This window comes from Erpetoichthys calabaricus, chromosome 5 (assembly GCF_900747795.2).
Source record: "Erpetoichthys calabaricus chromosome 5, fErpCal1.3, whole genome shotgun sequence".
Taxonomy (NCBI): Eukaryota; Metazoa; Chordata; class Cladistia; order Polypteriformes; family Polypteridae; genus Erpetoichthys; species Erpetoichthys calabaricus.
In genome coordinates, this window is record NC_041398.2 from 68,615,418 (window position 1) to 68,628,423 (window position 13,006).

Genomic DNA, 13,006 nt, shown 5'->3' on the forward strand with positions numbered 1-13,006 from the left:
ATAAAAGGTTTAAATACTGGTTATCCTTTTACACTAAAATATTACTAAAGAGATACAAAAAAAATAAAATGGATATGTTCTTTTTCTTTAAGGAGATTAAATATTACTGAAGAAAGAAAAAAAAAATTAAACAGCCAAATGGGGCTATGCATACGAACTTAAAAGGTTTAAATAAAACAGAAATATATATTTTATTTTACTTGCTTAACTTGTGGAGGGTAGCAAAGCCCTAACTTTTTTCGTGAAAGCCCGTTTCAGTCAATAAGTCTTAAAAAAAGGTGTAAAGATATTGACAATAAGCTAAGCAAACCCAGGAAGACATGGAATCGTTTAAATCAAGTATCATTACATCTTCCTTTCTTAAAGAGAAGTAAGGCAGTACTTATAAGCTTACATATTTATATATAGACATACATACATATATATATATATATATATATCTATATCCGAAGCCGTGCAAGCACACTCCTGAGAATGCAACGTATAGTTGTACAGAAGAAAAGCAATCTTGCCTCAAATGAATGGCAACCTTTTGTAGGTCTATGAACTTAATTTAAACTTTAGGTTTAAACGGTGCTTTCTTTCCGAAGTACCTGCACTCATGGATATGTCTGTATGTGTCAGTCGGTCAAATCCATGCGCTTCGCACCGGCGAAGTACCGCTTTTAAATTTTTATTAAGAAAAAAATAAAACCTTTTTAAATTGAGGGAAAATATACTAATAACAGTTTGTTAAGGATCTGTTTTTTTGTGAAGCTGCCTTTACTCGAGTGATCACTTCGACCTGACTTGGTGGCCAACTATAAGCGTTACCTGGTAGGTAACCACCCATACAATCAGATTGTGAATCAGACTATGAATGCCGTGAATGTAATTACACACTCACTGCACTTGCTTATGGTAATCGAACCTCGGACGTCAGCGCTAGAGGGGCTTAGCAGCGGTGAAGTATTGCTTTTAAATTTTAATTAAGAACAAAAGAAAACCTCAGAGGTTCGATTCCCATAAGGGAGTGAAGTGAGTGGCTGGTTACCTACCAGGTAACGCTTATGGTTGGACAGCAAGTGACGTAACATCAACCATGGTGCCTTCAGTTGTGAGAAGCAGATCATAGAATGATTGAAAATAGTTTTGCATTTACCTTTTTAGTAAAAGGCAAGCTTTTAAGCCTGAGAAATCACCCCGTAAATGCACATGTTTAATTGTGGCTGGTTACCTACCAGGTAACGCTTATGGTTGGACAGCAAGTGACGTAACATCAGCCATGGTGCCTTCAGTTGTGAGAAGCAGATCATAGAATGATTGAAAATAGTTTTGCATTTACCTTTTTAGTAAAAGGCGAGCTTTTAAGCCTGAGAAATTACCCCGTAAATGCACACGTTTAATTGCACATGTGTTAATATGTATGGTTACACAGTATTAAAAGACAGTGAACAACGTCATTTACCTTTGTTCCCATGTTTGATAAAAGGCGAGCTTTTAAGCCTGAGAAATCACCCCGTAAATGCACATGTTTAATTGCACATGTGTTAATATGTATGCTTACACAGTATTAAAAGACACTCAAAAATTAACGTCATTTACCTTCGTTCCTGCGTTTGACTCGTGCTGTAAATCTCTTCCTTGTTTTTAGTTCACGTGATTACGTAGGAGGCGTGATGACGCGATACGTGACTCCGCCTCCTCCATTAGAGTATATGGACAAAAAACATGTTCCAGTTATGACCATTACGCGTAGAATTTCGAAATGAAACCTGCCTAACTTTTGTAAGTAAGCTGTAAGGAATGAGCCTGCCAAATTTCAGCCTTCCACCTACACGGGAAGTTCGAGAATTAGTGATGAGTCAGTCAGTCAGTCAGTCAGTCAGTGAGTCAGTGAGTCAGTGAGGGCTTTGCCTTTTATTAATATGTATAGAAGACATATTGTTTCATGGACAAAATTTCAAAATTGCACATAATTAAGAGAATGACAGGGGTGTTTATATTATTGAACCTTCAGCCTTGAATCAGAAAAACTGAAAAAACAGCACTTGAATTTCGGCAGCTTTAGCATTTTGAAGCATGGAACCTGCTGGTCAGGAGTCAGCCTAGAACTAGAGTATGTCTAAGATACTCAAAACTTGAGAGTGGTCATAGAATGTAACTAAAACATATTATGAGCACAGTGACAGACTAAAATGCCCATGCTAACCAATGAACACTGAATTTGTAGGCTGTATTTGTTTGATTTCAGGCTATAACACTAGTTGTACTAGAGGTTTTAATATGCCCAATGATTAGATTTTGACCAGCAAAATAATATTAAAAATCTTGCAACAGAAATGCACATATCCTAATATGAAGTTCAGTCTTCCTGGTAGTCCATCCATGTGACCAAATTTATAAATGACAAAAACAAGATCAATGTTCACATGCCTCAAATAATCAAGTTATAAATGTCTGTTAAATGCAGGAGACTGAAGATGAATGGTGCATTGCCTAGTGGACATATCATGTCTTCTCATTAGTAATCTGATGATTTTTTTTCCATTATACAAGAATGGTTGACAGTTTCTAAAAATGTTTCAGCAAACACTGAAGACATTTAACCATTAAATCTTGTTCTCCTTATTGTAAGACTTAGTAAGAAATTTGTTTTTAAGATTATTGGTATCTTATTTTAAGAAATCTCATCAAGTATATTTTGTTTTCGTCACTGGCATATGATTTTTGCAGTATATGAAGTAACAGTAGACAAGAAATGGTAGGGAACACTGAAAAACATAATGACCACAAAAATTATTTAATTAATATTTAAGTTAATATTATTTTGAAAGTCAGTTCTTTAAAAAAGGAAATTGTATTCAGTAAACCAGAAGATCCTGTAAATCAGTTTTGCTCAAAATCAATAATAGGGTCATACTGTTTTAGGAGTTCAGAAGCTACTCCTAATCTGATTGTGACAGATTAGCTAATTCATAATTTATGATTACTACAGAGACAATTTACCATACTACCTGTTTTGCAATTGATCAAACTGAACGTTGTACTCACATATCCCTAAAATTAGTAAATTCAATAATGCCTCCAGTTGAAAATTCACCTAAGTACGGAGAAAGTGTAAATTTATTACATGCAAAATATGTAACCTTACATACCAGCATATAAATGACGATCAGACAGCAGGCAGTTCTTCCCAGCCCGAGCATAAAATGCATCAACAACTATATCCAACAGTTGCTGGTACTCAATGCAGCCAGACAGAGCCTCGAGGATGAAAGCCTCTTCTAAAACACTGTAGCCCTGAAACCAAAAGCAAAAAGATAATCATATTGTTTACAGTGGTTAGTATAGTGCAGGTAAATAAAAGTACATTATTTACTTTTTAAAATATTGATCTTTAAAATATCTTTTTGTATATATAAAAAATATTTAATATTTAATACAAATGAATGAGTGGATGGATGGTTAGAAATACTGAGTAAAATTCTGGGGGTGAAAACATCTTGGTAATTAGCGAGACCAGAGAAGAATAGCCAACTTAGTCAATCTAACAGAAAGGCCACAAATACACAACTGACAGTTCTTTATAATAGTAGTGTGCAGAAGAGCATCTCTGAGCACATAGTTCATTGGACTTTAAAGTGGATAAGCTTTAACAGCAGAAGATCATACTTGTTTGTTCTTATAAACAGAAAGCTGAGGCTAAAGTAGCATTTAATCATCTAAACTACTTTGGATGAATAATGACAGGAAAAAATGTCTCCTGGTCTGATGAATTTCAATTTGTGTTGTGACATGTAGAGAGGGATGGCACGGTGGCGCAGTGGTAGCGCTGCTGCCTCGCGGTAAGGAGACCTGGGTTCGCTTTTCGGGTCCTGCCAGTGTGGAGTTTGCATGTTCTTCCCGAGTTTGCGTGGGTTTCCTCCGGGTACTCCGGTTTCCTCCCACAGTCCAAAGACATCCAGGTTAGGTGCATTGGCGATCCTAAATTGTCCCTAGTGTGTGTGGTTGGTGTGTGGGTGTGTGTGTGTGTCCTGCGGTGGGTTGGCGCCCTGCCCGGGATTGTTTCCTGCCTTGCGCCCTGTGTTGGCTAGGATTGGCTTCAGCAGACCCCCGTGACCCTGTGTTCGGATTCAGCGGGTTGGAAAATGGATGGATGGATGGATGGACATGTAGAGATTAGGTTGTAAAGAGCATGTATCCACAAACTTGTTGTGACTTTTCCTAACAGTAAAGCTCTTAATGATAGTGTGATGATAAAGGGAATGTTTTCTTGTCACACATTACACTTCTTAATACTAGATGAGAACAACTTTAAGGTGCTAGCATACATTGTTGCTGAGATTGTGCACCCCCCACGGTCTACCCTTTTTTATAAAGGGATAGTGCAAAGTGTCAAAAAGCACAAATCATCTCAGGTTGGTTCTACAAACATGAGTGTCACTTCAGTTTACTTGAATGGCCTGCACAATTCCCACTTTGTAGTCTAATAAATTAGACATGGAAGGAGAGGAGCAGGAAGTTCACAGCATGACTATCTTGGTAAAAAGACAGCAGGAACTGCATGATGCTTTTGAATAAGCAGGACAGAAATCACAATGGAATGTTTCCAGCATCTTGTTAAATCCATGCCTTTGAAAATTCCTAATAAATAAATGTACCTAATGAAGTAGCCACAAAGTGTATTACATCAGTTATTTAGATGTTTCCAAGTATATCATCTAGGCCTTAGTTAAAAGGCTCCAGTATGCCTCCTTTAACAACATGACTGGGCAGTTTATTCCAGACATATTTGTTTGTAATGGTGAGCCTCTCCTAATTTTTCCCTAAGGTACTCAGTTAGATGAGTATGGATTAATAAAATTTTTCAACACCTTTGGGTGTCAACTAAGCTTTGGATAGATAGCCCTTCACCAAACTGCCATGTTGATGGTACATTTTTTGAGTTCTTCCCATAGCACACTAGGTTAATGGAGTCAATGTACTGTTAGGTTAGTGGAAACAATGGACAGGGAAAATGGGATGGAAGAGACTCTTGTTGTGAAGAGTCTTCTAATTTATCATTGACTGAAACATGATTTGATGTGGGACAGAGATAAGGCTTATTGGTCTATATCTACTAGGACATGTTGTGTCCACCTTCTTGTGGACAGCAGTCATGACTACAACTAATTACACTTTTTCTACTCATCAGGTCCCTTCATGTGATGTTGGAGCAGATTTCCTAATGATTCATAAATTCCTTCTAGAAATATGAATAAAAAAATGTAAGACCCAGAGGTTAAAATGATTGTTAGCTTTGATTTAGCAGATTGCCTTTAAGCAAAAATAAAATCATTGTCATATATACAGAGGATTTGTTAATCTTCTAGGCATCAAGTGTTCTAAGGAACATTTGGCTGTTGTGTTTTATAATCTTTGAACATGGATTCCATTAATAATAGTAATAACGATAAATACACGTCTTCACCATATACAGTAAACTATAGGAATATAAACTATAGCAAAATTGTAATTTTTATAAATATATTGCTTACTTTCAGTCCCTTTAAGGCATCTTCAATAAAGTTTTCAGGACAATGACTATCTGGATCAAATCTGTCAAGCAGGTGAACTACTTCTTTCACAAGTTTCCCGTAGTTTGTCATCTTGATGAAACAAGAAAAAAGTAAAACAAAGGAATGGTTACAATTTTTTTCTGTCACAGTTATTTATTGATTCAACAGACATACTAAGCAATCCCAAAGAACAAAAAAAAGCATTCTGCTTTGTACTTTTCAGGTGCTTTTACATATTGTCAATGGCTGCCCTGCCCAGTGCACATGTCACAAGAGGAAATAGATTAACCCAGATAATAAGACAGAGGCACCAAGTCAAAGAAAATGGTTTACAAGAAGCCCTGACTCACTTAATATCAAATACCATATTGAATAATCTGGGTAATCAAGAAAAATCTAGGATTGCAGGGTAATTGCTGAGGGCCTTTGGAGATGTCCATTGTTTAGTGGCATCAGTGAAGGTAGTTGTCATTGGATGATCCCTTTATCATTCCCCATATTTGCTTCAAGAATGGAAATAAAGTGTTTACCAGGTGGAGATGAACTGGCAAGTCCATTCAAAAAGTAGGAATATTGTAGGCTGCTCAGGATGTTGAAAGCAATTTTCATGGAGGAGAAAACCTGAGTCATATTTTGGACAACAGTGTATATGTCAAACCATACAATAATATTAAAGAGATACTGTCTGCAAGCAAAAATTAAATTATGAGAATTGAGTTACCTGGTTGGATTAAGATTATCATAAGTGAGCAAAGCAGGGAAGAAGAAGATTTGAATGTAAAAACGTATGCATGCCAACCCACAAACATGAGAGTGAGTGGAAAGAATTGGCTGTTTTGTGTATTACTCTTCTTGCTTAGCTAACCCCCTAACTTCTTAAAGGCTAAGAAGTAAAAATCTCCATCATTTGCATGTTATGGTCTGGAACTTTTTTGCTATGGGTTTGGAGAAGTGATAAGGGATGTCCTCTGTCCCAAAATTAAAAATCCAGTAATATTTTACAATTTAGTTGACATTGTTTTGTGGTTTTAAGCACAGCAAAGACCTTCCAGTAAATTCAGAAGACTTATTTTGTCAACTCCGATGTACTGCCACATCCCTTGATATTAGGTTTTCAGTTGGTGACAGGTGAAAACTTCACAATACAGGGAGATGATGCCTGGATAGGATATGTTATGCTTACAGGCCCCCAACAATCAAAAAGAGGTTTGAAATCTTCAAAAAGAGGCCTTAAGCATAACACTCAAAACGACCAAATGCTTCAAATAGGCCTAAGTCTGAATATTTTACAAGATCAGCAGTGTTCACTTAAAAGAAGAGGAAAACCATTAAAACACAAAAAAAACAACAACAAACAAAAAAAAAACAATACACAGAAAGATTAATACTCTGATATAATAGGGGTCTATGGTGACCAACGCTGGACAACATAAAACAATATCAAAAAGTAGCTGAAAAAAATCTTACACTATTCAAGTTGTATAATCCGTATGTCACATCATCCAGTAGTATGCTCACCATGCTCCAGACACATGTATTTTTTACTAAAATATTGTTAAATAAATCACTTCTAGGAAATGCTCTTGTAACCTAAAATGGAATGTGTTTAGACACACTCAAGTATTTGAATTAAAGACCCAACTCCCTGCCTTATTCATTGGTCAGGAGTAGTAAGGAGCGAACCTGGCTTAATTCATATGGCTTTGAGTTTGTCAGCATCGAAGTGTTTGGGAACTTTGTTGAAATGGGAGAAATAAATTGAAGTCAACGGGAAGGAGAAACTGAAGTAAATATGAGTGGACTATAATGGTGCAACACTGTTTCAATTGTTCCTGAGGGCTAGAGATGAATTGTTATGGCCAAATAGTGACCTGTGCTGTGAGACAGACAAACTAACCACAGCACCACTGTGCCTCCCCAAGATTAAGTTAAAAGAATTACCAGAAAAGTAAAACTTCTTGCAGGCAGTGGCAAAAGGAGCAGGATTCATGAATTCACTAAGATGTAGCCCTAAAAGATTTCATACCAGGTACTCATCACTCTTGAAGATAAAAGTACAGTTTGTTTTTCCCGATGTGTTACTTCACTCACTGCAGCTGCTACCAAATAAGCACAACACTAAAGCACATGGATTCTTTACTCCTTTCTGTTTGCATCAACTGCACAGCACTCTGAGTAGTACTATTAAAAGGGCAGATACATGCATTACACACAGGACACATACAAGTCCATACAGAAAAGGCAATACCTTTAGGACACAAACATACTGACACAAAACAGGAGATTAAAAATTTGGGCAGGTAATATGGAGTATGCTTTTAAATAGCTTTTACAGAAGCTGCAGTATCAGGAGGTCCTGTCCCCTTGGGCTTAAAATATAGACTTAAAAAATGAAAACTAACTTGCTATTAATTAACAACCATAAAGTTATTTAAAGAGAAAGAGCACACACTTAATGAAAGACAAAATATCAAATACAAGAATTTTTATATAGAAAAACCTCTCGATGTAATCAACAAAAAATAAAAATATAAAGAAACTAAATTAAATAACACTGACATTAGGGATGGCACTCTGGTAAGACCATGACAAGAAACTGGCCAGAGTAATATCACCAAGAGCAACACTACAGACTGGCTAAGGAAGGGAAATTCTACAGCCACCTGGGGACATTAATCATTGTTCTTATGGTGCTAACTTAGGAGGGTTTGAAAAATTAAGGTTATGAGCTCAAGAGAGGTCAGTTTTTTCTTTGCCAGTTGGACTAGAGACAGAAAGCAAGGGTTTGGGCCTTTACTTGAAGAAAGCCTGACTGTCCATGGGCAGTTTTGTGTGTTTACACCATTCTGTGTCAGTGGAAGGACTGTGGGCATACTAGGTTCAAAGAGCATCATACTTCTTTGTGGAGATGCTTTGTTCGCAGGTGGAAATAAATTTATAGAGACAGATTTTAATGGACAATTCCCAGAAAGATAGGAAGGTGGCCAAGCAAGAGGGTTGAAACTGAAGAGAGTTGGGAAGCAGACAGTGTTTGTGAAGGAAAATCAGGGCAGCTGTTTCTTTAGAATGAAAAGAATACCATTAAAAATGAAACATGTTTCTGTTTACTGTTTGTGCCATCACTTATAACACTTCTCTAATTGTATATATTAAAATGGCATTGCTTTTATAATTTCTGCAATTTGGATTGTCTTATTCCAGGGCAGGAATGCACAAAGAGAGGCTACATATTACAACATGAATGAGGTGGGACAAAATAAGTCTCAGATACCACCACCTCATGGATAAAATCTATCAATCTGTATCGTGACCTGCTTACCTATTCAGGGTAGCTGGGATCCAGAGTCTATCCCAGCAGCACAGATCAGAAGGCAGGAAAAATATTGAATAGGGTGACACCATCATTGTGTACACTTGTGCTCTTATCTCAGTTTAAATCACCAGCTTGACAGGTAGTTAATGATGATGGGGAGAGCACAGTCATTATTATGCCCCACGAACCATAAACATATAAATTAAATGTAGGTTTCTGAAATAAACTAAACATTCTAATATAATCACAAATCCAATAAATCTGAAGTATAATGATTATCATCAAACATTTACCCATGATTCCTGTTTACTCTACTCTCTTCAACATATGCAAAGAACACAATATCAACATTGAGTTAATGCATGATGTCAAAGAGCTTATTCAGTGAGACACCACATCTGGAGATCTTTTTAGCATAACACAAACAAATGTGAACAGTGTAATCATTTAAATAACAGATGGTGATGTACAAAAGTGGACAATATTTTTGTGGAGATTTAAAGTAACTTTTAATGTAAGCCAATTTGATAGATAGATAGATAGATAGATAGATAGATAGATAGATAGATAGATAGATAGATAGATAGATCAGAAACAAAAAAAGAAAAAAGTTAGAAATACAAATGCTTATACTTTGAATTAAATCAGCCTTTAGGAATGCATGCAAAGTTTAGAGATGAAGTCTTTTGCTGTGTTGATCATTTCATTTTATTTTTGTGTGTATTCTACGGTATGCCAGTTTGAGTGTTATTAGTAGTATTATTATTATTATTGGAGTTGCTATTATTGGATTACTACCTATGTTGTACACTGTAATCTTTGCCCATTCAATGTCAGTACCTATGGTTGCTTTCCAAAAACTTTGGCATAGAGAGCAAACACTGAATGCCTCAGCAAGCAAATGTTAACTTTTTGCCCAGGTAATTTTTTTTCAGACTACATGTCTGCAAAGAATAAACATGAACATTTAAAAATAACAGTATCAAAACAGCATAAATCTCCTGAAATGCGTAATACAGACTTATGTGGAAGGATTAATGAAAATGATAAATAACTAGTGGTCAACTTTACATTGCAAAGTTCAATTTGTAAATTCATTGAAATTTACTGAATAACCCTACTCTGAAAATGAACCTGAATTGTGGCTTTTGACCTTTTGAAGAAGTAAGAATTTTCTATTTTAATTCTATAATATACTGTGTGCCTAGTGTGATCCTTCCATTACATTAGTCAAAGGAAACTGGTGAACTTAAAAGCACTTTTTAATTAGCACATAATCTGTTAAAATGAGCTGCCAACGACTTTATGATTTTTTAGAATTCTACCACTAATGAACTATAGCTGAGAAATATTTATCTGTACTGTATTTTATCATTTTGTTTTTTCAATATTATTGACTTCTATCGTAAATAACAAAAGATGGTTAACAATTATTAAATTGTACTGTTTGTATTATTTGTGAATGAACAGAAAAAATTAAAAGAATGAACTGAATGATTTAGATGAATAAAATAAAAAAGAACTTTTTTCATTTTTTGTATTAACTTTCAAGAGAGTTTGCATCAATGACCTGTGCTAGGTACTGGGAGCACCTATCCCCTACATTCAGACAATTTAAGTATAAATCACACTGTGGTTTTTGACAAAATCTCCTCCCATGCTGTTCAAGAAAAGTCTTACAGAATTTCTTGAATTTTTTTTCACATAAACATGCTTGTGTCCTGGAAGTGATCTATTCTAAACCCCAATGAAGTAATGGGATGATATGGTCTCTATGGTAGATAAAAAGTTTTACGTGAACCGTTTGGACTCATCAACTTGTTGACACGATATAAAATGTCATAAAAAATGGTTGTACTTTATTGTATGTTACAACATATTAGGACTTTAAAAAGGTATTTTGAACAAGAGGTGCACAGTTTACTCTTGCAATGTCCAGATGTGCAAACAGTGCACTTTAAATGTCTAATATACTATAGACTCATCTTTCATGTTACTGTCTAATACTAATAAAAAAAAGTATTTTCTTTTTGCAGAATAATGGCTTGTGTAATGTTTTACTTTGTTGATTTTTTTAATACTGTACCGGTTTGGACTACTTTTAATTAAGTGTGCGGCCTTACACATAATAATATACTCAGACCTATTTAGTTCACTTCAAGTGTCTGGAGCAAACCTCAAAAGCACCAAGAGCAAGGTGGGAAACAACCCTGGACAGATCAAGAGTTTATCATGTGGTCCACCCACTGAAACACACTCATATAGGACAATTCTGGACTCACAAATTAAACTAACTGGCACATTTTTGGGGTGTGACAGAAAGACGTGGGGAGAATATGCAAACTTCACATGGAAAATGACTGGTGTGCATGATCTGAACAGACAAAAGCCACTGCTCCATCATACCTAGCATTTTCTCATCATGTACTGTACATTTTTTGAAATGTTTTTGTTTCTGATTTACTTTAATCTTCTTCTTCTTTTGGTTACTCCTGTTAGGGGTTGCCACAGCGGATTATCCAAAATTGTTGTCCGCAATTGTTTTGCATTTGGCAAAATTTTACACCGGATGCTACTTCCTGACGTAACCCTCCCAATAACTTTACTAAAAAGATCATTAAGAAAACTGATCATTTTTGCTTTCAATGTTCACATTTGCAGTCATCTTTTGAAATAGACCAAGTATTTTCATCCATATTCCTAGTGAGCTTGTACATCTGAAGTAGAGAGCTAATGTAAGTATAGCAATCAGTCTTTATTTTAAACAATAAAAACAACACCAAATAATCACAAGATAAAAAGGAAGACTAAAAATGTTAATTTAAAGAGAATACAAATAGCAAAGAAATATTGTGGTAGGGAAAGTGGCTGCAAATATCCTAGCATCACATTATAATGCAAAAAAAGAAAAAAAATGCTATGCCTTACTATTTCAAATGTAAAACGGTTCATTACAAAATTATATTTAAACTGCAGAGAAATAAAAGTGGGTATTAGGATGCAGTCCAACCATTGCTACTGATACAGCCTACTAGACAGGGCTAAATGAATGAGCATTGCATCAATGGTGTGTAACCAGAATGTTAGTATTAGGAAAACCTAAGGATCTCATATTTAGCATGAATACAAAGTATTATGGAGTGCTGACATCTTAAACATGATGGACAGACATTCCATTCTGAGTCTGTTCATTTCTGTACCTCCGAGAATACTGTAGTAGGATAGGCCCCAGTTATCCATGACCCTTAACTGCACTAAGTCAGTTAGAGAATCAGTGAAATGATAGAAAGATGGGATGTAGTATTTTAAATACAGTCAATTTCTGTTAGAAATAGTTGAGCCTTCTGAGGAATGATATATAAATTACAATGTGTTTTGCTTAGAAAAAAATGTAAAGTGTTGTTTGTCATTCTGGTGCATTCAATTAAAGACGTTGCATAAACCATATTTTGAAAAGCTAGTGGTAACTCACTTTTTTGTCTTTTTGTAATGCAGTGCTGCATTCAAAATATTAGCTTTCCCTTCACAACTGAGGTCAAGAACATCCAAAATCTGCAATCAATGTATCAGTTTAAAATAACTGCACAGCATTGTACCGACCCACACTTTTATGTTTCCAGTAAAGCCAATTAACGTTTTGTTCATGTCCTATATAAATGTAACACTCTTTAAATATAATGTGTTTAAAGTTAATAACTCAACCCGAAAGACTGCTAGTAAAATTTTACGTGCTCTTTAGATTACCTTTAGATTACCTTCTGAGTCCCGTCGTCCTTGTTTTCCGTTCGCAGTCTCACCTTTAAAGAGTGCTTTTACATAAACGATTTCAGATGACTGTTCTTTCTGTTCACGGTCATTTTTTACTTGCCTATTAGTTCTTGGACGGTGTGTCTTCTTCGTAATGTTGAATTGCTATTATACTTTACTTTTAACGTGTGGTATTACTGCAGTCTTAATGCTAGTTTCAGAAAACCAAGGCCGGCGATTAATGTTTGGCCGTTGCTTAGCAACGAGGACCCATGGGGACCAAGCCCAGCCTGAGACTGCGGAGCTTCTTTTAGGTTTCAAGAAGAAAAGCCTTTATCACTGTGACAGAAAGCAAAATCTTAAAAGTACTGTATTCTGAACTTTTAATCCATCAACGATCTATCAC

At 35.6% G+C, this 13,006-nt stretch overlaps 1 protein-coding gene across 1 annotated transcript in view; it reads right to left on the minus strand.

The window, feature by feature from the left end:
* cfap99 (cilia and flagella associated protein 99) overlaps nt 1–12,928 on the minus strand; it is a 99,008-nt gene extending 86,080 nt beyond the window's left edge. The window contains exons 1-3 of the mRNA XM_028801632.2: nt 12,609–12,928; nt 5,520–5,630; nt 3,138–3,282 (exon numbers count right to left, since the gene is read on the minus strand). Coding sequence (XP_028657465.2) covers nt 3,138–3,282; nt 5,520–5,630 — 256 coding nt within the window. The 5' untranslated portion in view covers nt 12,609–12,928. The remainder of the gene's footprint in view (nt 1–3,137; nt 3,283–5,519; nt 5,631–12,608) is intronic.
* Nucleotides 12,929–13,006: the final 78 nt, after the last annotated feature.